At 43.9% G+C, this 26,744-nt stretch overlaps 1 protein-coding gene across 3 annotated transcripts in view; it reads right to left on the bottom strand.

Annotated features, from left to right (window-relative positions):
- TTLL11 (tubulin tyrosine ligase like 11) overlaps nt 1–26,744 on the bottom strand; it is a 172,741-nt gene that overhangs the window by 26,008 nt on the left and 119,989 nt on the right. For 2 of the 3 annotated variants that reach the window (XM_088453581.1, XM_088453582.1), the window contains one exon: nt 21,194–21,448. In XM_088453581.1, the coding sequence (XP_088309707.1) occupies nt 21,194–21,448 (255 nt within the window). Of the gene's footprint in view, nt 1–128; nt 230–21,193; nt 21,449–26,744 lie in introns of those variants that run through there. The other variant, XM_088453580.1, reaches the window with a different exon arrangement.

The following is a 26,744-nucleotide window of genomic DNA, read 5'->3' as shown; positions in this document are numbered from 1 at the left end:
GGAATTAATACTTTGACAGTCGCCAGAACTCATTGATCTCGGAGAGCGGCCTCAGCCGGCTGCTGGGTATTTATTCATCTGTTACACAGGTGGGGGAAGGAGTTTCTTTGTGCGAGTTCTTATGACCTTCAAAATGAAGATGTTTTTTAAATTGTATTTCTTTCATGAAAGGGTTTTGTGCAACTGACGTTAAATCCCTGTTCGGCGTGATATAGAAACAAGGGCCGGTCTGAGACAGAGAAACACATTGTGATCAGCAGCGGAATTCAATGGAAAATACACTTGGAAAAGTAAAGTTCAGTTTAACATCTATTCTAAAGTTTTCTTTCTCCGGCCTTTGTCATTTTGTGTCATATGATACAGATTAATACTAGTGTCACCGCAAAAAGTTTTTATTTTGTATATCACTCGTGTACTGGACTCACAACAAATGCTGGGGTGACCTCAGATAATCAGTATGGTGTAATAAGGACAGCTCCATGTCTCTCACTATTAGGACAAGTATAATAAGGACAGCTCCATGTCTCTCACTATTAGGACAAGTATAATAAGGACAGCTCCATGTCTCTCACTATTAGGACAAGTATAATAAGGACAGCTCCATGTCTCTCACTATTAGGACAAGTATAATAAGGACAGCTCCATGTCTCTCACTATTAGGACAAGTATAATAAGGACAGCTCCATGTCTCTCACTATTAGGACACGTGTAATAAGGACAGCTCCATGTCTCTCACTATTAGGACACGTGTAATAAGGACAGCTCCATGTCACTCACTATTAGGACACGTGTAATAAGGACAGCTCCATGTCTCTCACTATTAGGACACGTGTAATAAGGACAGCTCCATGTCACTCACTATTAGGACACGTGTAATAAGGAGAGCTCCATGTCTCTCACTATTAGGACACGTGTAATAAGGACAGCTCCATGTCTCTCACTATTAGGACACGTGTAATAAGGACAGCTCCATGTCTCTCACTATTAGGACACGTGTAATAAGGACAGCTCCATGTCACTCACTATTAGGACACGTGTAATAAGGACAGCTCCATGTCTCTCACTATTAGGACACGTGTAATAAGGACAGCTCCATGTCACTCACTATTAGGACACGTGTAATAAGGACAGCTCCATGTCTCTCACTATTAGGACACGTGTAATAAGGACAGCTCCATGTCACTCACTATTAGGACACGTGTAATAAGGACAGCTCCATGTCTCTCACTATTAGGACACGTATAATAAGGACAGCTCCATGTCTCTCACTATTAGGACACGTGTAATAAGGACAGCTCCATGTCTCTCACTATTAGGACACGTGTAATAAGGACAGCTCCATGTCACTCACTATTAGGACACGTGTAATAAGGACAGCTCCATGTCTCTCACTATTAGGACACGTATAATAAGGACAGCTCCATGTCTCTCACTATTAGGACACGTGTAATAAGGACAGCTCCATGTCTCTCACTATTAGGACACGTGTAATAAGGACAGTTCCATGTCTCTCACTATTAGGACACGTGTAATAAGGACAGTTCCATGTCTCTCACTATTAGGACACGTATAATAAGGATAGCTCCATGTCTCTCACTATTAGGACACATATAATAAGGACAGCTCCATGTCTCTCACTATTAAGACACGTATAATAAGGACAGCTCCATGTGTCTCACTATTAGGACAAGTATAATAAGGACAGCTTGTTGTCCCCTCACTATTAGAACACGTGTAATAAGGACAGCTCCATGTGTCTCACTATTAGGACACGTATAATAAGGACAGCTCCATGTCTCTCACTATTAAGACACGTATATAATAAGGACAGCTTGTTGTCCCCTCACTATTAGAACACGTGTAATAAGGACAGCTCCATGTCTCTCACTATTAGAACACGTGTAATAAGGACAGCTCCATGTCACTCACTATTAGGACACGTGTAATAAGGACAGCTCCATGTCTCTCACTATTAAGACACGTATATAATAAGGACAGCTTGTTGTCCCCTCACTATTAGAACACGTGTAATAAGGACAGCTCCATGTGTCTCACTATTAGGACACGTTTAATAAGGACAGCTCGTTGTCCCCTCACTATTAGGACACGTGTAATAAGGACAGCTCGTTGTCCCCTCACTATTAGGACACGTGTAATAAGGACAGCTCGTTGTCCCCTCACTATTAGGACACGTGTAATAAGGACGGCACATGGCATGTTCTCCCAATTGCAGTGACTATGTGGGCACAGGGGCACGTACAGGGTAGTGCGGCATGTAGAAAGCACCCAAGCCTTCCTCAGGGGCCCTGTGGTGGGTATTATGGTGGGGGTCATACAAAAATAAATACTGGAACAAGAATTCTCTTATACTGAACATGGTCATTTAGCCCAGACAACCTCATAGACAATGCCGTTTAATACATAAAGCTCCTTATAGGAATAAATACCAATAGATAGGGCAATAATACCATCTTCTTACTGATCACTATGTGGCGCATTAATTGTTGGCGGCAATGCAGTAGAGAATATTACAGATTTTATGATCCAGAATTCTCCTAACCCCTTCCATCGGGATCAGAGCAATTAGGAGCATTCAGGGGACGCTGTACATGCATCATGTTCCCTTCTGTGACAGCTTCTGAATGTACAAATACAATAACACTGGCACAGCCGAGACGGTTTATACTACAAGAAATGCTTAACTACATCAACCGGCTCTTCAAGTGACCGCAGCTGAAGAGCAACAATATTAATATGTCACGTATAATAAAGCAATGCTTCTTTGATTCGTGCAACATTATTTATTTATTACGAGTTATTCATGAAAGAGGCTCAGGTTCTATAAAAAAAAAATATATCCCATATTGAAGCCATAAAGATTATTCTGTAACAAGATTTGGGGCTATAATTACAAAGCCCGGCGAGCTTTACACTGAATGTGAGCGACGCTTTAAATTTTTAGCTCCAATTCCCCTGAGAAGCGGCAGCTTTTGTATGTAAGTAAATAGCCCTTGATGTCTTTGGTGCATGATGCCGAATTGTTCCCAAAATGGATGTAACAAACAAGGTGTGTGCAAAAATGATGTATTTCCCACCAGTATACAGCGCTGTACACATCTCATATGCACCTGGTTTATGCTAAGTCTTCATCATCAGCGCGTGCTGGTACCTACCCTCTAGCAGACGCAAAATATTCGCCTCCTAACAGGAGTATCTGCATGGACACACTCCTAATGTACTTCACCTACATCAAAGCTCGTCTTCCCTTTCCCCATTCTCTCCAGTCACAAGGAGCTGAAAGTGGCAGATACTGTACACACAAGTCTGCATTACCCCCTGGGCACCCGGTCTCTCTGCGAGCACGCACAATGTAACTTTGCACAATTCACACTATGAGCTGTATTCAATTAGAGCGGATCCGCGATACTTTTCCGCCTCCCAGACTTTTCGCCTACATTGCGTCTTTTGTAGGCGGAAAAGGATCGCGCCCGTGCCCGCTTTACCCCGTATTCGATGCGGAAGTACGCGAAAACGGTATCCGGCGAAACTTGAACAGGCAGGAAAGTGCTGTCAGATTTGGGGAAATCAGCCTGACACCCCCCAAAAGATGCTCTGACATGGGGGTTCCCTATGGTACCCCCCCGATTTGGCTCGCTGAAGGTATTTGGTGATTTTAAACGGGCTCAATAGCTGCTAAATAGCGTTTTTCTATACGTGGTGCAGAATAGTATTCAGGAGTATTTTTTCCAGAAAATAACTTATCCCAGCAAATTTGGGGTCCTTGAAAATGGGGGACAGCATATTTAAAAGTTGCTAAAGTGAAGTTGAAAAAAATCGTGAAAAATCCACCTGCCGCAAGCACCTGCAATCAAAAAAACACCTGGGGCATACTTGGGGACCCCCCCCAGAGACAAGTTCGCTAGTTTTTTATCTTTGTTCCCCAACATTTTTTTTTTTTAGCCCCAAAATTCAAAGTAATTTTTTGGGGTGTCTAAGTGTTTTTTTTTAAAATTTTTGACACAGATTACCTTTGGGGGACTGTCTGAAGGCTGCAGGGGGGTTCCCGCAACGTTGCACCCCAAAACCCCAATTCTGCACTTTTTTCCACCTGCTATACATAGGCGGAAAGTCTTCCAAATTGAATACAGAGTAAAACCAAAACAGGCGAAAATGACGTCATTGGCGAAAAGTTTTCGCTAAAAACACGCAAAAACGGCTTTTCGCTTCAAACTGAATAAGGGCCTATGCAAACCGCCATAAATTGGACTCAGCTTCGGTCCCACTGTGACTTGTACAAAGGGCTATTGCCTTTGATTGAGGATACATGCTATTTATGGTGTGGTTGGGTCACACAAGGCGGCAGCCATGTAAACAACTCACAAAATGTCACAGATGATCCACAGGAGTAGTGTGAGGGTGGGTAAATCCCCCCCCCCTAGGCTGTTCATGTATCTTCCAATGCTTGGTGAAGGATTGAAATAGTCTTCATTCTAGCTCCCTGCACCGGTCACATCCCGTGCAGTTCCTCTTTCCTGCCTGGGGTGTCGCTCTCTGCTCTGGTGCTTCTAGCACACTCAGCTGACGCAACAAACTGCTGAGATACAGACCACAGTGTGCTAGAAGCACCAGGGCAGAGACCGACACCGCAGGCAGGAAAGAGGAACTGCACGGGTTGTGACACTATGAAACGTAGGGATTATTGATGCTGACTGTGAACATGTGATCATGTTATATGATATTTTTTGTAACTTTTAACAGACCATAAATAAAACATGTTTAGCTCATGATGCCTAAAAACTGTGGAATAGCAACTTTTCTTTTGTGTATGGGTTTCATTTTTTATTTTACTGGCGCCTACTCCATGTTTAATAAGTGAAGAACGCGGTATAAAGTGCGGGAGTGGATCCACAAGTTGTTAGTAAGACTTTCTCCCCTGACGCACTTATCCGTAGTCCTTTGCTACTAAAGGACTCCTATGAAACCATCTCCCGTAAGGACTCCCATGAAACCATCTCCTGTAAGGGCTCCTATGAAACCATCTCCCGTAAGGACTCCTATGAAACCATCTCCTGTAAGGACTCCCATGAAACCATCTCCTGTAAGGACTCCTATGAAACCATCTCCTGTAAGGACTCCCATGAAACCATCTCCCGTAAGGACTCCCATGAAACCATCTCCCGTAAGGGCTCCTATGAAACCATCTCCTGTAAGGACTCCTATGAAACCATCTCCTGTAAGGGCTCCTATGAAACCATCTCCTGTAAGGACTCCCATGAAACCATCTCCTGTAAGGACTCCCATGAAACCATCTCCCGTAAGGACTCCTATGAAACCATCTCCTGTAAGGACTCCTATGAAACCATCTCCCGTAAGGACTCCCATGAAACCATCTCCTGTAAGGACTCCCATGAAACCATCTCCTGTAAGGACTCCTATGAAACCATCTCCCGTAAGGACTCCCATGAAACCAGCTCCTGTAAGGACTCCCATGAAACCATCTCCCGTAAGGACTCCTATGAAACCATCTCCCGTAAGGACTCCTATGAAACCATCTCCTGTAAGGACTCCCATGAAACCATCTCCCGTAAGGACTCCTATGAAACCATCTCCTGTAAGGACTCCCATGAAACCATCTCCCGTAAGGACTCCCATGAAACCATCTCCCGTAAGGGCTCCTATGAAACCATCTCCTGTAAGGACTCCTATGAAACCATCTCCTGTAAGGGCTCCTATGAAACCATCTCCTGTAAGGACTCCCATGAAACCATCTCCTGTAAGGACTCCCATGAAACCATCTCCCGTAAGGACTCCTATGAAACCATCTCCCGTAAGGACTCCCATGAAACCATCTCCCGTAAGGACTCCCATGAAACCATCTCCCGTAAGGGCTCCTATGAAACCATCTCCTGTAAGGACTCCTATGAAACCATCTCCTGTAAGGGCTCCTATGAAACCATCTCCTGTAAGGACTCCCATGAAACCATCTCCTGTAAGGACTCCCATGAAACCATCTCCCGTAAGGACTCCTATGAAACCATCTCCTGTAAGGACTCCTATGAAACCATCTCCCGTAAGGACTCCCATGAAACCATCTCCTGTAAGGACTCCCATGAAACCATCTCCTGTAAGGACTCCTATGAAACCATCTCCCGTAAGGACTCCCATGAAACCAGCTCCTGTAAGGACTCCCATGAAACCATCTCCCGTAAGGACTCCTATGAAACCATCTCCTGTAAGGGCTCCTATGAAACCATCTCCTGTAAGGACTCCCATGAAACCATCTCCTGTAAGGACTCCCATGAAACCATCTCCCGTAAGGACTCCCATGAAACCATCTCCTGTAAGGACTCCCATGAAACCATCTCCCGTAAGGACTCCCATGAAACCATCTCCTGTAAGGGCTCCTATGAAACCATCTCCTGTAAGGACTCCCATGAAACCATCTCCTGTAAGGACTCCCATGAAACCATCTCCCGTAAGGACTCCTATGAAACCATCTCCCGTAAGGACTCCTATGAAACCATCTCCTGTAAGGGCTCCTATGAAACCATCTCCTGTAAGGACTCCCATGAAACCATCTCCTGTAAGGACTCCCATGAAACCATCTCCTGTAAGGACTCCTATGAAACCATCTCCCGTAAGGACTCCCATGAAACCAGCTCCTGTAAGGACTCCCATGAAACCATCTCCCGTAAGGACTCCTATGAAACCATCTCCCGTAAGGACTCCCATGAAACCATCTCCTGTAAGGACTCCCATGAAACCAGCTCCTGTAAGGACTCCCGTGAAACCATCTCCTGTATGGACTCCCATTATACCATCTCCTGTAAGGACTCCCATGAAACCATCTCCTGTAAGGACTCCCATGAAACCATCTCCTGTAAGGACTCCCATGAAACCAGGGAATTATGATATTGCTTAAGAAGTTATATTGTGCCAGAGTCCCTCTGATTCTTCCCTCTTTTTTCTTCTGTACCCCTTTATTGTTAGAATTTTTTTTAATAAAAAACATGTTTAAAAAAAAAAGTTATATTGTGACGCCAAAAATAAATTCCAGCCCTCAGCATTAAATTTCTGCTGAGTTGGGACCATGGACAAAAACTGAGCAATGCACCCGGCAAAATCATGGGGATGGGACGCACCTTGCTTTCCTCCGGGCACAGTCCTGTAACTACTGACCTTCCAGACCACTGCACAACCCCAAAGACAGTGACCACAGAATTTCCAGCGGTTTCAGTCCTGCACCTAAACCCTTTTTGGTGACATTCATCTGACTGTATAAAGCTCTGCGCTGGGTCTTGTTCCATCATCTTTCGTTGACCCAACTCAAGATGTTTAAAAGGTCTGTAAATGAAAGGAAACTTTCCCTGTGTGAAGCACGGAAGGGGCTGAATAATTCATGCAGCTTCTTGTTGCCATTCATACAGTCAGTTCTGCTTTGCAGTGAAGCTGATTAAAAGGAACGAGGCGAAATAAACGTTTTATTACCTCTTTATGTACAGGTCACATGAAAGCTGCAAAATTAAGCAGAGTTTCATATCAGTAGATATTGGGACTAATTGGGTGAATTCAGACCCACTTTATAACGCACCAGCCACCCTGCTGAGTTAATATGAAGGTTGATTAAATACTTCCTTTAAAGCACAGTACAGTAACCATTTCAAACTCCGCCTAACATATTCATGACATAGAAAAACCCCTGGGCAGCTCCTTACAGCATAGACCAGCATCTAAGGGAATAGTAAGCTGAAACTGTCTTGAGACCCATTTCTGCAGCAGAGCAGCTGAGACAATTAGCAACAACGCGTTTCACCATCTTTATTTGACATGAAAAGCGGCTTGAGGGCAGACGAGAAAGAGGTTTCCCAGTGCCCTGGTCAGCCTCCAACGATAATTGAGAATAGATAATATATAGAAATGATGAGTTTTATTGCACATTTTTCTCCAATCTCTGTGTGCTAATCCCAATGACTTCTATATAACGTTTACATGTTCTTTACCTGGTTTGAAGACGTATAAATGAAATACAAATATCCTGAAATAAAAAATAAAAAAACAACAGCAAGAAATCCATCATTCTTCGTTGTGTAGAGCGGTCTTGTCGTAATGTAATAAATTTGAAAACGTAGTGAAGGAAAGTTTAGTGGACAGGAAGAGTTTCATCGATTTCAGCAGCTGATATTGACTTTCTGGAAACCAGGTGCGTGAACTTTGAAATTACCTGGGTTTACAGATTCTCAGAAGTTATCAACATTGAAAACCCCAGAAGTCAAGAAATAATAAAGCACAGCTCTGGTTTTCTTCTATTTTTGGTGATGGGATAGATGTCAATAACAAAGAACATTCACAGACCTCCAACATTATCAAATACATAAGAGGTTAACCACAGACATGAGACAAGGTAGAGAGGGCTTTGCTTGTGAGAGCTTACACTGCAGAGAGAGGTGCAGAGGCAATAGGAGCTAGTGAGGCTCAGACTGGAGACTGAGGCTGTAGCTGGTATCTCCAAAAACAATATCAGGTGGGGGTAGATGGCGAAAGAGAGAGGAAGATCTATGAGGGGTGAGGTTAGAGATATACGAGTTAGAAGTGTTGGAGGCTTAAAGTGAGGAGATTAAGTTGGGTTCTGGAGCTAATGGTGGATTTGCTGAGTGGTTCAGCAGATGCGGGGTGGTGAGAGGTGAGAACATGCCTCCCCACGTTATTTGGCATGAACTGCAGAAGGGTTACATAGGTGAGGGGCAGGGAGTTGTAGTAGTCAATGAATGAGAATCAAGAATGTTTTTGTAATGGGAACAGTGTCATGTCATTAGCAGTGAGTGAGAGGGGATTAGTGACACTTGATAAATGGAAGATGACGAGCTGCATTAGCGAACGGCCAGGTGATGGTCGCGATGGTCATGACCATCGAGGCTTGCAACGAGACCCTTGTGGTAGAGTCTCGTTCCCCGCAAGCCCCAGTGAGCTTTCGGCTCTAATAGAGATGGAAGCTCACCCTTGGACATCACTCGTGATGTCAGTGGGGCCGCCCCCAAACGGCAGGCGTTCCCTCGGGAACACCTCCGTTTGGCCAGCCACCCCCCCTGCCCGCCTCCAAAACGGGGCAAGCTGTCAATCACAATCGACAGCTGCCCCGCTTTGGTGCGAGACCCGTAGCGATGGCCGGGTCTCACGCATGCGCAGTGGGGGACCATCGACCCGCTTGCGAGCGCTAGTGAGCGGGTCTGAATCATGCCCTCTATGCAGATATAAGCACAAAATCAATGGAGCCTCACAAGGAGCATGGGTGGTCTAGGGGAACCGCGGGTCAGGCATCATACCACCGGCACATTGAGGAAATGATCTGTTCACACAGGAAGAACACGGCCTGCAACCGCAATACAACTTAAGTCTATTTTCATTATGCTACAGTGCACACTGTATAAGGGGCACTACTGTGGGCATTGTGTATAAGGGGCACTACTGTGTGCCGTAACGTGAATAAGGGACACTACTATGTGGTGTAATGTCAATAAGATTGTGATGCTGTTTGGCGTAATTTGAATTTGGGATACTATGTGTGATTTCAGCAGGACACACCCCCACGACCATTGCTGTGAGGCCACGCCCCTTTTTGCATGCCACACACCCCCTTTTTCAGCAGATCACAAAAGGTTTTTAGCTTTAAAAGTAGATCACAGAGTCCAAAAGTCTGGCCACCCCGCTGTAGATGGTCAGCCCACCCAGAGGAAGTTTTGCATTTAGCCAATGTTTTCTCTCTACAGCACAAGTAGTGGATATATCCCAGGTGTGCAGCTCTCCATACCATGGTGAGGCCCCCGGGAGGGCTGCTGTCAGCATTGTAATGGTAGTGAGGCACCAGGTAACCTTCTGCATTATATAGGAATTATATATCGTATGATACATTGTATAGTGTGTACCCAGCTTTAGTCTTTTGTCTTGCTGAGTTTGCGGCTGCCTGTCTGTTCCCGGGTCCTGTCCAAGACAGACGTAGTGATGTTGAGATGTCTGCACTGCTGCTGCTGTCTGCTCCCAGCGCCTCGCTGATGCTGCAGGAAGCCAGGGGGCAGATGGGACTTTGGGCCTGATTCAGACCCACTCGCGAGCGGCTGTCCGCTCGCAAGTGGGTCGATGGTCTGCACTGAGCATGCGCACGACGGAGTGAGCTCCGTCGTGCGCATGCGCCAGACGCGACGAGCGAAGGAAAGTCCTTCGCTCGTTGTGTCTGATCAAAGGGGGCGTGCTGTCGATGTTGATTGACAGCACGCCCCCTTTGGTGGGCGTGCTGGGGGCGTGTCTCCCTGACGGGGGCGTTCCCACGGGAACGCCTCCCGTCAGAAGCCGGCCCACTGACATCACTAGTGATGTCAGTGGGAGTGATTTCGGCTCTGATAGAGCCAAAATCACTCCGGAGCTTGCGGTTGAAAACCTCAACCGCAGGCACCGGCTCGCAGTTTCGATGGTCGCGATGGTCACGACCATCACGGCCATCAAAATGCACGCTCGTATAGGCTGTGGGTGGTGACCCACAGCTATACGAGCGTCCAGGAGGACGCTCCATTTTTATGGAGGGCGGCCCTCATTCAGAGCGTGCGCTCTGCTCAGAGCGTACGGCTCTGAATGAGGGCCTTTGTTTTGGTAAGGCCGTGCAGTATCCAGTGGAGCGGGAAGAGAGCGGGACAGCTCCCTCTCCTCACCTTACTCTGCTGATTGGCCAGAGCGCGTCCTGAAGCAGGGAGGGAGCGGGATAGCTCACACTCTCCTCCCCTTACCCTGCTGATTGGCCAGAGCGCGTCCTGAAGCAGGGGGAGCGGGACAGCACACTCTCCTCCCTTTACCCTGCTGATTGGCCAGAGTGCGTCCTGAAGCAGGGGGGAGCGGGACAGCACACTCTCCTCCCTTCACTCTGCTGATTGGCCAGAGCGCGTCCTGAAGCAGGTGGGGAGCAGGATAGCACACTCTCCTCCCCTTACTCTGCTGATTGGCCAGAGTGCTTCCTGAAGCAGAGGGGAGAGGAATAGCACACTCTCCTCCCCTTACTCTGTTGATTGGCAAGAGCGCTTCCTGAAGCAGGGGGAAGCGGAATAGCACACACTCCTCCCCTTACTCTGCTGATTGGCCAGAGCGCTTCCTGAAGCAGGGGGGGAGCGGAATAGCACACTCTCCTCCCCTTACTCTGCTGATTGGCCAGAACGCGTCCTGAAGCAGGGGGAAGCGGAATAGCACACACTCCTCCCCTTACTCTGCTGATTGGCCAGAGCGCGTCCTGAAGCAGGGGGGAGCGGAATAGCACACTCTCCTCCCCTTACTCTGCTGATTGGCCAGAGCGAGTCCTGAAGCAGGGGGGAGCGGAATAGCACACTCTCCTCCCCTTACTCTGCTGATTGGCCAGAGCGCGTCCTGAAGCAGGGGGAAGCGGAATAGCACACTCTCCTCCCCTTACTCTGCTGATTGGCCAGAGCGCGTCCTGAAGCAGGGGGAAGCGGAATAGCACACACTCCTCCCCTTACTCTGCTGATTGGCCAGAGCGCGTCCTGAAGCAGGTGGGGAGCAGGATAGCACACTCTCCTCCCCTTACTCTGCTGATTGGCCAGAGCGCTTCCAGAAGCAGGTGGGGAGCAGGATAGCACACTCTCCTCCCCTTACTCTGCTGATTGGCCAGAGCGCGTCCTGAAGCAGGGAGGGAGCGGGATAGCTCACACTCTCCTCCCCTTACCCTGCTGATTGGCCAGAGCACGTCCTGAAGCAGGGGGGAGCGGAATAGCACACTCTCCTCCCCTTACTCTGCTGATTGGCCAGAGCGCGTCCTGAAGCAGGGGGGGAGCGGAATAGCACACTCTCCTCCCCTTACTCTGCTGATTGGCCAGAGCGCGTCCTGAAGCAGGGGGAAGCGGAATAGCACACACTCCTCCCCTTACTCTGCTGATTGGCCAGAGCGCGTCCTGAAGCAGGGGGGGAGCGGGACAGCACACTCTCCTCCCCTTACTCTGCTGATTGGCCAGAGCGCGTCCTGAAGCAGGGGGGAGCGGGACAGCACACTCTCCTCCCCTTACTCTGCTGATTGGCCAGAGCGCGTCCTGAAGCAGGGGGGAGCGGAATAGCACACTCTCCTCCCCTTACTCTGCTGATTGGCCAGAGCGCGTCCTGAAGCAGGGGGGAGCGGAATAGCACACTCTCCTCCCCTTACTCTGCTGATTGGCCAGAGCGCGTCCTGAAGCAGGGGGAAGCGGAATAGCACACTCTCCTCCCCTTACTCTGCTGATTGGCCAGAGTGCGTCCTGAAGCAGGGGGAAGCGGAATAGCACACACTCCTCCCCTTACTCTGCTGATTGGCCAGAGCGCGTCCTGAAGCAGGGGGGGAGCGGGTCAGCACACTCTCCTCCCCTTACTTTGCTGATTGGCCAGAGCGCGTCCTGAAGCAGAGGGGAGCGGAATAGCACACTCTCCTCCCCTTACTCTGCTGATTGGCCAGAGTGCTTCCTGAAGCAGAGGGGAGAGGAATAGCACACTCTCCTCCCCTTATTCTGCTGATTGGCCAGAGCGCGTCCTGAAGCAGGGGGAAGCCGAATAGCACACACTCCTCCCCTTACTCTGCTGATTGGCCAGAGCGCGTCCTGAAGCAGGGGGGGAGCGGAATAGCACACTCTCCTCCCCTTACTCTGCTGATTGGCCAGAGCGAGTCCTGAAGCAGGGGGAAGCAGAATAGCACACTCTCATCCCCTTACTCTGCTGATTGGCCAGAGCGCGTCCTGAAGCAGGGGGGGAGCGTGACAGCACACTCTCCTCCCCTTACTCTGCTGATTGGCCAGAGCGCGTCCTGAAGCAGGGGGAAGCGGAATAGCACACACTCCTCCCCTTACTCTGCTGATTGGCCAGAGCGCGTCCTGAAGCAGGAGGGGAGCGGGACAGCACACTCTCCTCCCCTTACTTTGCTGATTGGCGAGAGTGTAACCTTTTTTATTACCATCGCAATATCATTGCGCATGATACACCAGGGACCAACTCGTGACACACTTAGGTGTTGCAACACACAAGGCCTGATTAAGTAAGGATCGCTACTGAGATCGCAACTCCGTAATTGCACGCAGGTCTGCTGCGAAAATCTGCTAATGAATGCAATCGTAATGCCGTCGCACTGCCAGCATAGAGACAGCCCACTGCCTCCCACTACCGCTATCTCACATCGGTAATACTTTGCAAACCTTCACAAACATCGGTAACATCGAGTACCATCGGCCCCTCACGCAGAATTACAGCAGCCCTCACCTTACTTAGAAATTGCTAAGTGCAATGCACTGGCTAATCTATGCACACCAACGCAACGGCGTCCAAACGGACAGGCATGCCTCGTTTCGCCGACCACACCCCCCCGTCACCACCACTGCCAAACGCTCACTGCCTGTCAATCACTCTGCGATGGATCTCCATGATTGCAGTGGCGTCTTCACATATGCGCAGTGCGATGCATAAATATGCAAACAATTGGCCAACTGTGTACGCATTAGCAATAGCGATCTTCCTGAATCAGGCCCACGCTATGAACATCTCTGTCTTAGGTGGTAATGCAGCTTTATGTGTGAGAAAATCACTTTTCAGATTCTTTAACTTGTAGCAAATAAAAAAAATTAAAAAAAACAACTAATAAGACAAGAGCCCTTGTAAGGTTACCAGGGAAACAGGCGCAGTAACACATGACGCTTACAGGAATACAGAGGGGGAAATCGGGCAATTTCTCTCCCATTTATTTTTCTGATAAGGATAAAAAAAAATAATAATATATCTGAGAATGGAATTAACATAAATTTATCTGCAAAACCTTGTTGACAAGTCCAAGAAGAGAGGAGTAAACAGAGGCGGATTATGTGGCGATTTTCTATCTATAATTGGATATAAGTAAACATGTGTCAGCCGTAATTAAGGAGAATAAATCTCTACGGAATCATCGGGATTGCTGTACGCAGCCGGCTACCTGTACACTAAATAATAAACTGTGTCCCTCGCGGCTTCTTTTCACCAAATTTACATGAATACAATTAAATTAATAGGGTGATACAAATTAACTCCAGAAACATTTCCCTCTGGAACCGATCTCCTTTATGTCTTGTACACTGAGAACATTGTATTTTATGTCCAGGAAACGTGGCAAATATTGTAATAGTGGTTTCAAGGAAACTCAGAAATTAAATACAGGTCATTAAAATGTCATTTATATTATATAAAACAAATAATAATTGGTTGGATTCTGAGCAACAGTTTACATGTGACAGGAAATGTCCTCACTGGTCACGGCTTATAGGGGGAGATGTATCAAGCAGGGAAAATAATGGAGAAGTTGTCCATAGCAACCAATCAGCTTCTACCTATCATTTTATAGAATGTGCCTAATAAATGCTACATTAAAATGATTAGTTGCTATGGGCAACTTCTCCCAAGGAATAAGAGCAGATACTGAGGGGTATATTTACTAAAGTGAGAGTTTTTAGAAGTGGAGATGTTGCCCATAGCAACCAGTCAGATTCTAGCTATTATCTTCTAGAAAGTGCTAGATAAATATGAAGTACTGTAGAATCTAATTGATTGCTATGGGCAACATCTCCACTTCTAAACTTTACTAATTATACCCCTGAGAATCACATGCAATATACAATATAAGAGAAGTGGTACTGTGCAGCTATCTATATACAGAATAACAACAGATACTGAGAATAATATGCAGGATACAATATAAGAGAAGTGGTACTGTACAGCTATCTATATACAGAATAAGAACAGATACTGAGAATCACATGCAGGATACAATATAAGAGAAGTGGTACTGTGCAGCTATCTATATACAGAATAACAACAGATACTGAGAATCACATGCAGTATACAATATAAGAGAATTGGTACTGTGCAGCTATCTATATACAGAATAAGAACAGATACTGAGAATCACATGCAGTGTACACTATAAGAAGTGGTATTGTGCAGCTATCTATATACAGAATAACAACAGATACTGAGAATCACATGCAGTGTACACTATAAGAGAAGTGGTACTGTGCAGCTATCTATATACAGAATAAGAACAGATACTGAGAATCACATGCAGTGTACACTATAAGAGAAGTGGTACTGTGCAGCTATCTATATACAGAATAACAACAGATACTGAGAATCACATGCAGTATACAATATAAGAGAAGTGGTACTGTGCAGCTATCTATATACAGAATAACAACAGATACTGAGAATCACATGCAGTGTACACTATAAGAAGTGGTACTGTGCAGCTATCTATATACAGAATAACAACAGATACTGAGAATCACATGCAGTATACAATATAAGAGAAGTGGTACTGTGCAGCTATCTATATACAGAATAACAACAGATACTGAGAATCACATGCAGTGTACACTATAAGAAGTGGTACTGTGCAGCTATCTATATACAGAATAAGAACAGATACTGAGAATCATATGCAGTATACAATATAAGAGAAGTGGTACTGTGCAGCTATCTATATACAGAATAACAACAGATACTGAGAATCACATGCAGTGTACACTATAAGAGAAGTGGTACTGTGCAGCTATCTATATACAGAATAACAACAGATACTGAGAATCACATGCAGTATACAATATAAGAGAATTGGTACTGTGCAGCTATCTATATACAGAATAACAACAGATACTGAGAATCACATGCAGTATACAATATAAGAGAATTGGTACTGTGCAGCTATCCATATACAGAATAACAACAGATACTGAGAATCACATGCAGTGTACAATATAAGAGAAGTGGTACTGTGCAGCTATCTATATACAGAATAAGAACAGATACTGAGAATCATATGCAGGATACAATATAAGAGAAGTGGTACTGTGCAGCTATCTATATACAGAATAACAACAGATACTGAGAATAATATGCAGGATACAATATAAGAGAAGTGGTACTGTGCAGCTATCTATATACAGAATAACAACAGATACTGAGAATCACATGCAGTATACAATATAAGATAAGTGGTACTGTGCAGCTATCTTTATACAGAATAAGAACAGATACTGAGAATCATATGCAGGATACACTATAAGAGAATTGGTACTGTGCAGCTATCTATATACAGAATAACAACAGATACTGAGAATCACATGCAGGATACAATATAAGAGAAGTGGTACTGTGCAGCTATCTATATACAGAATAACAACAGATACTGAGAGTCACATGCAGTATACAATATAATAGAAGTGGTACTGTGCAGCTATCTATATACAGAATAACAACAGATACTGAGAATCACATGCAGCGTACAATATAAGAGAATTGGTACTGTGCAGCTATCTATATACAGAATAACAACAGATACTGAGAATCACATGCAGGATACAATATAAGAGAAGTGGTACTGTGCAGCTATCTATATACAGAATAACAGATACTGAGAGTCACATGCAGCGTACAATATAAGAGAAGTGGTATTGTGCAGCTATATATATAGAGAATAAGAACAGATACTGAGAATCACATGCAGTATACAATATAAGAGAATTGGTACTGTGCAGCTATCTATATACAGAATAACAGATACTGAGAATCACATGCAGTATACAATATAAGAGAAGTGGTACTGTGCAGCTATCTATATACAGAATAACAACAGATACTGAGAATCACATGCAGGATACAATATAAGAGAAGTGGTACTGTGCAGCTATCTATATACAGAATAAGAACAGATACTGAGAATAATATGCAGTATACAATATAAGAGAAGTGGTACTGTGCAGCTATCTATATACAGAATAACAACAGATACTGAGAATAATATGCGGGATACAATATAAGAGAAGTGGTACTGTGCAGCTATCTATATACAGAATAAGAACAGATACTGAGAATAATATGCAGTATACAATATAAGAGAAGTGGTACTGTGCAGCTATCTATATACAGAATAACAACAGATACTGAGAATAATATGCAGTATACAATATAAGAGAAGTGGTACTGTGCAGCTATCTATATACAGAATAAGAACAGATACTGAGAATCACATGCAGTGTACACTTTAAGAGAAGTGGTACTGTGCAGCTATCTATATACAGAATAACAACAGATACTGAGAATCACATGCAGTATACAATATAAGTGGTACTGTGCAGCTATCTATATACAGAATAAGAACAGATACTGAGAATCACATGCAGGATACAATATAAGAGAAGTGGTACTGTGCAGCTATCTATATACAGAATAAGAACAGATACTGAGAATCACATGCAGGATACAATATAAGAGAAGTGGTACTGTGCAGCTATCTATATACAGAATAACAACAGATACAGAGAATCATATGCAGTAACAATATAAGAGAAGTGGTACTGTGCAGCTATCTATATACAGAATAACAGATACTGAGAGTCACATGCAGTATACAATATAATAGAAGTGGTACTGTGCAGCTATCTATATACAGAATAAGAACAGATACTGAGAATCATATGCAGTATACAATATAAGAGAAGTGGTACTGTGCAGCTATCTATATACAGAATAACAGATACTGAGAGTCACATGCAGTATACAATATAAGAGAAGTGGCACTGTGCAGCTATCTATATACAGAATAACAACAGATACTGAGAATCACATGCAGGATACAATATAAGAGAAGTGGTACTGTGCAGCTATCTTTATACAGAATAAGAACATATACTGAGAATCACATGCAGTATACAATATAAGAGAAGTGGTACTGTGCAGCTATTTATATACAGAATAACAACTGATACTGAGAATCACATGCAGGATACAATATAAGAGAAGTGGTACTGTGCAGCTATCTTTATACAGAATAACAGCTACTGAGAATCACATGCAATATACAATATAAGAGAAGTGGTACTGTGCAGCTATCTATATACAGAATAAGAACAGATACATAGAATCATATGCAGTATACAATATAAGAGAAGTGGTATTGTACAGCTATCTATATACAGAATAAGAACATATACTGAGAATCACATGCAGTGTACACTATAAGAAGTGGTACTGTGCAGCTATCTATATACAGAATAAGAACAGATACAGAGAATCATATGCAGGATACAATATAATAGAAGTGGTACTGTGCAGCTATCTATATACAGAATAACAACAGATACTGAGAATCACATGCAGTATACAATATAATAGAAGTAGTACTGTGCAGCTATCTATATACAGAATAACAGATACTGAGAGTCACATGCAGTGTACAATATAAGAGAAGTGGTACTGTGCAGCTATCTATATACAGAATAACAACAGATACTGAGAATCACATGCAGTATACAATATAAGAGAAGTGGTATTGTGCAGCTATCTATATACAGATTAACAGATACTGAGAGTCACATGCAGTGTACAATATAAGAGAAGTGGTACTGTGCAGCTATCTATATACAGAATAACAACAGGTACTGAGAATCACATGCAGTATACAATATAAGAGAAGTGGTACTGTGCAGCTATCTATATACAGAATAACAACAGATACTGAGAATCACATGCGGCATACAATATAAGAGAAGTGGTACTGTGCAGCTATCTATATACAGAATAACAACAGATACTGAGAATCACATGCAGTGTACAATATAAGAGAAGTGGTACTGTGCAGCTATCTATATACAGAATAACAACAGGTACTGAGAATCACATGCAGTATACAATATAAGAGAAGTGGTACTGTGCAGCTATCTATATACAGAATAACAACAGATACTGAGAATCACATGCGGGATACAATATAAGAGAAGTGGTACTGTGCAGCTATCTATATACAGAATAACAACAGATACTGAGAATCACATGCAGCGTACAATATAAGAGAAGTGGTACTGTGCAGCTATCTATATACAGAATAACAACAGATACTGAGAATCACATGCAGTGTACAATATAAGAGAAGTGGTACTGTGCAGCTATCTATATACAGAATAATAACAGATACTGAGAATCACATGCAGTGTACACTATAATAGAAGTGGTACTGTGCAGCTATCTATATACAGAATAACAACAGGTACTGAGAATCACATGCAGTATACAATATAAGAGAAGTGGTACTGTGCAGCTATCTATATACAGAATAACAACAGATACTGAGAATCACATGCGGCATACAATATAAGAGAAGTGGTACTGTGCAGCTATCTATATACAGAATAACAACAGATACTGAGAATCACATGCAGTGTACAATATAAGAGAAGTGGTACTGTGCAGCTATCTATATACAGAATAACAACAGGTACTGAGAATCACATGCAGTATACAATATAAGAGAAGTGGTACTGTGCAGCTATCTATATACAGAATAACAACAGATACTGAGAATCACATGCGGGATACAATATAAGAGAAGTGGTACTGTGCAGCTATCTATATACAGAATAACAACAGATACTGAGAATCACATGCAGCGTACAATATAAGAGAAGTGGTACTGTGCAGCTATCTATATACAGAATAACAACAGATACTGAGAATCACATGCAGTGTACAATATAAGAGAAGTGGTACTGTGCAGCTATCTATATACAGAATAACAACAGATACTGAGAATCACATGCAGTGTACACTATAAGAGAAGTGGTACTGTGCAGCTATCTATATACAGAATAAGAACAGATACTGAGAATCACATGCAGTATACAATATAAGATAAGTGGTACTGTGCAGCTATCTATATACAGAATAACAACAGATACTGAGAATAATATGCAGGATACAATATAAGAGAAGTGGTACTGTGCAGCTATCTATATACAGAATAACAACAGATACTGAGAATCACATGCAGTATACAATATAAGATAAGTGGTACTGTGCAGCTATCTATATACAGATTAACAGATACTGAGAATCACATGCAGTATACAATATAAGAGAAGTGGTACTGTGCAGCTATCTATATACAGAATAACAACAGATACTGAGAATCACATGCAGTGTACAATATAAGAGAAGTGGTACTGTGCAGCTATCTATATACAGATTAACAGATACTGAGAATCACATGCAGGATACAATATAAGAGAAGTGGTACTGTGTAGCTATCTATATACAGAATAACAACAGATACTGAGAATAACATGCAGTGTACAATATAAGAGAAGTGGTACTGTGCAGCTATCTATATACAGAATAACAACAGATACTGAGAATCACATGCAGTGTACAATATAAGAGAAGTGGTACTGTGCAGCTATCTATATACAGATTAACAGATACTGAGAATCACATGCAGGATACAATATAAGAGAAGTGGTACTGTGCAGCTATCTATATACAGAATAACAACAGATACTGAGAATCACATGCAGTTTACAATATAAGAGAAGTGGTACTGTGCAGCTATCTATATACAGAATAACAACAGATACTGAGAATCACATGCAGTGTACAATATAAGAGAAGTGGTACTGTGCAGCTATCTATATACAGATTAACAGATACTGAGAATCACATGCAGTATACAATATAAGAGAAGTGGTACTGTGCAGCTATCTATATACAAATTAAGAACAAATACTGAGAGACACATCTGGTTAATAAGATAAGAGTGGTGGTACTGTGCATCTGCCCATAGGTGCATTTTCCCTCATACAGATCCTATGATTGAATAGAATTATTATGCGGTATTGCACAACACAATATGATATTGGATGTATTTCTCCCTTACCCCCTTCCCTGTATCCCTCCCAGCACAGGGTAATGGTGCACAGTCTGGATTACTGAGAACGCCTCTGTGTGTCCGGATTTGGGGCCATTGCAGTTATCACAGGAGAGCACTAGGCATGGAGAACATATGAGACCTTACGTCAGACATGATCCCAATGTTGGACTGACCATCACTACGGTATGTAGAAACACGCAAAATGATGATGAATTAAAGTTCTAGATAGAAGGCATCTATTCATGAAGATCAATGAATGGGCATCTCACACTAACTGGTACCCCTTCTGCCATCTCACTCTACTGCCAGGGTCCTTGGTCCTGTGTATGGAGTGCAGATAATAATATAGCTGTACATGGCTACTACAGATAACTAACTCCCGCTAGGCCGTGTCGGCCTCTCACAGAAATATGGCAACATCACCACAGCCAACAGTGATGTCTGCACATCAGAAGAAACATCACCAACCTTATAAAGGTGCGGAATCCTGTCGGCCCCATCTTCATGGTTCCTTTCATCCCCAGGAATCGGATAAACAGGGCAGCAATTCGTTCCACCACTCGCAGGTGATTAAACTGCTTGGAGTACTTTGGAAAGGCTTGTTTGAGGCACAGAGAGGGCAAATTGCTTGCTGGGCTGTTACTGCCATCTGACTCTGCCAGTTCTGTGGCTCCTGCATGCAGATCGGTCTTCCTGGTCAGCCCGCTGTCGGACGGGTGAGGCCTAAGGACAGGGAGAAAACGCTTTAGAAAAATCAGGGATATTTTACAGCTGAACAGCCCCTATTCGCTGCAACTAGACTGACACGGCGGAAACACTACACAGGGTATGAGAGCGATATCCTGGGAAGTCTGGTTAATGAGCGGATTAATGTTTTACGGGATTGTAACCTACGCGGCACTGTGCCAGTTCTTTACCAGAACTGTCCAGTAAAGACATCGCCCGTCCCATGTCAGTTACAGACTGGTGAGATTATCAGGGTACAGAAAATTGTGTATAAAAAAACTACTTTGTATAAAACGAGTGGGACAAGTTCCCACGAGCTAATAGCCGCGGAAAGTCCGGCGTGGCAGCAAATTGTGGGGAACGCAGCCTATGGGGATAGATACCCACATATATCAATCTCAGGAGACAGTTACACTTCATCCAGGTAATATCATATCATTGTTATTATTATAAATTATATTACCAAAAAGCGCCTGCCTGCTCCACTGGTCATGAATCGATACAGGGACATTTTAAGACTAGAGGGGGGGCCCATGCGCAGATGTACGTAGCCCACTCCCACAGGAAAAATAACAAATGGTGCAGACTATACGCAAAAAATGCGCAAAGACTTTGCGCCAGAAGCTCCTGCGCTAGGGCTACATGCCACAAATGTGTTCGGAAATCTGGCAATTGAGCCATATTTTTGATGACTATTTCCGAAACACCGTGCCGGATGTCGATATCAAGATGATAATGGCGTGGCCGGTTGACAGGATGGTCCGACGGGCAGGTAAGTAGATGCAACATCGGCACGTCGTGTACCCATTATAGACACGCCACTGAATGATGTACGGATCCAAGCGCCACAATAAAATCCTTTCAATGGAATATTATGTTGTTTACCAGACAAACCGCAGTGTCAACATTATTCACACACATCCGAATTTCCAATTTCCTTTGGTTGTTTGTATAAAAGAAAGTCATTCTGTTCCTGTATTTTATCTCCATGCATCTAGTCTGCCCCATGCACCAGCCTATAATATAATATGGAGATGGTCGCCTCATCCATACTAATGAGACCCGGCAGTGTCTTCTCATATATACTGTAGTTAAGGTACTTCTATAAATGAGGGAAAGGAGATCCAATGATACATTTTATGAATCAGTGGTTAATGTATCAAGCGGTGAAAAGTGTGGAGAAATGGACCAGTGGAGAAGTTGCCCATAGCAACCAAATCAGCAGCTGCCTGTCATTTTACATGATTTATTTGAAAAATGTTTCCTCAAAGATGATAGGTTGCTATGGGCAACTTCACCACCAGTCCAATGCTTGATCCATTAACCGCTAACTCTCATTTATATGATGCCCGTTCATTATACAACACATGGGCTCTATACACAAATAGCCAATCAGAGCGGCTTCCTCACACTCTAGCCAATCAGAGTGAAGCCACCCTGATTGGCTACTGCTGGACAGGGCAGTCATCCACGCTTCGGCTTCCCCAGGAGAGGGATTTGTGTCCTCGAACCATAATAAGGAAGAAAACAAGGAATAGGGTGAGAACTTTATTAAGAGAAACCTAACTTTACACACTAAAAAGAAATATAGGACTGACAACACAAAATATGGTCAAATACCCCTATAAAACCCTCCACAAAAGGTCAGTACGTGGCAAGAATCATGAATATAAAAAATAAAGATATTTATAATAACAAATAGAACTAATATACATTTCGCTCTAACACAGTACTGTATGTGTGAGCGATGTTTTTTTGTAGTGCTGTGTGTAACTACAGGTCTCTGCAGGTTCTACATTCCAAGGCATGCTGGCACATGTAGTTCTACAAGTACCTGCATACCCTAGCTATTTATGTCCACCAGGACTAGCTGGGACCAGTAGTGACATACATTTAATCTCCCAGGATTGTTAGGATGAGCCCCAGTGCTATCAGCAGGAGACTGCGTTCTCTCAATGATGCATCCGGTATTTGTCGGTTGTCACCAGGTGGCCCCTTTTTCTGTAGTTCTTATGTTTTGGTGACGCCTGCCCAGGATGTCATACCCTGGTGTTAATTTAGGCTGTTGCCGTGGGACGGGTAGTGGTTCACACTGTTCATATCACTCTACAAGCTGAAACCAGCCCAGGGTATGAGATGGCCCCTTCTTTCACGCTGTATTTTATTTATGTAATCGTACCCAAAAAGACACATGGTTACAGACGTACTACCTAGAACGTGTTGCATCTCCAGCTGAGTATACACCTTTATTGTATGACTTGCATGCCCCAGCTGCGATCTCCCGGCATAGGGGGTTGCAACAGCAACTTACCTGTTGTGACAAAAACACTGGAAAGGTTGTCAAGGGGAGATAAATAATCCCCTGGTTTTTAGCTTCTTTACCGAAGCTGTTTAACAGCCTTGATTTCCAGAAAACTTGTGAGAGGCTGATAAAGGGTGTGTCAGTCTCTGTAGTCAGTCTCTCACTGCCTGGAGAACAGGTCAGAAGGTCAGAGACCTGTTGAGAGACTCTGTGATTACTGAATGTAAGTACTGTGCTAAATACTTCTGTTTTGTGAGCGATACATTCGGTCCCTCCACTCAGAGAGGGAATCATTTTGTTTAGTTAAAGACGGATAGGTCAGGATTTACTTTTATGCTTTGCTTATTTTTGTATTGCTAATAAAACTAGCTGCGGATACTTGTACCAAGGCCCTGGACTGTGTACTACTACTTGGCTGCTGCATGGCAAGTGCAACTTTTTACCCCAGAGGATGACACCCTTACCCTGATCTTGCCACTCTGTGTATGTGCTGTAAGTTAAAGCAGAATTTTCATCTTCATATGAGGAACGCTGCACATTTAAGTAGCATAACCTTATTGTGTCTCATTGTCAATAGACCGTAAAAGCCAGTACCAATGGGAGTAATTTGATACCCTCTCTAGTGGACTCACACAAGTGCCCTGGATCAATTCTGCTTGGAACATGTTAAGGGGATATTCCGTCCTCCGCGATGTGCGGTTGTGAAGTTTGGATGCGCACGTCCCCAAGAAGGAAGCCCACATTTCCTGGGCATCTCTCTGGGGTGTGAGGGAAAATTGGCGATGCTAGTGACCACGAAGTGCCAGCGTTCAACCACCCCCACAGCGCTCTGGTGGCACTTCGCAGACATTATCAAGAATTGAACCCCCTCCTAAGTAGATTGCCTGGGATTTCATGGCTGGTCATACTGGTACCGGTTGGAAAACCCATGATGGTCTCTCTCAGGGGTAAATTTACTAAGATGGGAGTTCTATTAAAAAGTGATGTTGCCCATAGCAACCACTCAGATTCCAGGTATTATCTTCTATAAGGTGCTAGATAAATGAGAAGTAGAATCTGATTGGTTGCTATGGGCAACATCACTTTTTAAATCAAACTCCCATTTTAGAAATTGTACCCCTCAGAGAGGCTGATACTGGTCCATGTATAAAATACTATCACATCTTGCGCACATTTTACCCACTTTATAAATTCTAAGCTGACACTGAACCCCGACAATCAAAAGTATAATACATTTTTCTCCTCCAACATACTGTATCAAATCTAAACTACAAATATGCGTAAAGTCACATTGGGGCGGAAAGAAGAGGTGATTTAATTCATATCCCCAAATAAAATAATCCTTAAATCTCCACCCAGCCACAGTTATTTTTTTATACTCGGTGTTAGCAATGTACAGAAAAGTTACCCCCTAGAACTAGGTACAAGCTGAATGGCTAAACGATGTTTCTTAACAGTGAGACAGCCGCTACAAATAAATACATGGAAAGCTTCACTGATAACTACTAACAACTGGGGGTGATGAATAAATAAATGTACATCTCATGGTAAATACAGTATCGGGGGGGCGGGGGGGGCAGAATAAATGGGGTGTATATAGATAGGGGTCTGTTCTATTGAGCCTGTGAGATGGGTTTGCAGATGATGATCTGTGGCATGTAGGGGGCTAAATAATTTATGAAAGTTTGACAAGTACAAACATTGGTCTCTGTTAATCTCCAGAAATGTTGCTACCAAACAGTCTATTAATTAAAATGATTATTCTCCAAATGAAAACCATGAATATAAATAATTGTTGTATTAAATAATTCATGTATAAAATTAAAAGCGAAGATTAACATTGATGTATTATTTGTACTTGGACAAACTCTAATACACTGAGGGAAGATATAAATAAGCAAATTGCAAGCAGGGCGCTTTTACCTTATCCCCTCATCATGCCCCAAATCTAGTCAGTAATCCCCCATCCTACTCATCCAATCTCCTGTCTGTACCCCCATCCTACTCATCATGCCCCATGTCCGGTCCATAACTTCCCATCCTACTCATCTAATCACCTGTAGTTATCCCCCCCATCCTACTCATCTCCAGTCTGTACCCCCATCCTACTCAACATGCCCTAACTCCATTCAGTGACCCCCATCCTACTCATCCAATTTCCTGTATGTACACCCCATCCTACTCATCATGCCCCATGTCTGGTCCATAACTTCACATCCTACTCATCTAATCACCTGTCCTTATCCCCCCATCCTACTCATCCCATCTCCTGTCTGCACCCCTCATCTTATACATCATGCCCTGCTAGTAACCTCCCATAATACTCATCCAATCTCCTGTCTGTACCCCCATCCTACTCATCCAATCACCTGTCCTTATCCCCCATCCTACTCATCCCATCTCCTGTCTGTACCCCCATCCTAGTCATCATGCCCCATGTTCGGTCCATAACTTCCCATCCTACTCATCTAATCACCTGTCCTTATCCCCCCATCCTACTCATTCAATCTCCTGTCTGTACCCCCATCCTAGTCATCATGCCCCATGTCTGGTCCATAACTTCCCATCCTACTCATCTAATCACCTGTCCTTATCCCCCCCATCCTACTCAACATGCCCTAACTCCATTCAGTGACCCCCATCCTACTCATCCAATTTCCTGTATGTACACCCCATCCTACTCATCATGCCCCATGTCCGGTCCATAACTTCCCATCCTACTCATCTAATCACCTGTCCTTATCCCCCCATCCTACTCATCCCATCTCCTGTCTGCACCCCTCATCTTATACATCATGCCCTGCTAGTAACCTCCCATAATACTCATCCAATCTCCTGTCTGTACCCCCATCCTACTCATCCAATCACCTGTCCTTATCCCCCCATTCTACTCATTCAATCTCCTGTCTGTACCCCCATCCTACTCATCCAATCACCTGTCCTTATCCCCCCATCCTATTCATCCCATCTCCTGTCTGTACCCCCATCCTA

This window comes from Taudactylus pleione, unplaced genomic scaffold (assembly GCF_031769625.1).
Source record: "Taudactylus pleione unplaced genomic scaffold, aTauple2 ptg000583l, whole genome shotgun sequence".
NCBI classification, from domain to species: Eukaryota; Metazoa; Chordata; class Amphibia; order Anura; family Myobatrachidae; genus Taudactylus; species Taudactylus pleione.
The sequence above is the reverse complement of the archived record's forward strand: the minus strand, read 5'-3'. Positions and strand labels throughout refer to the sequence as shown.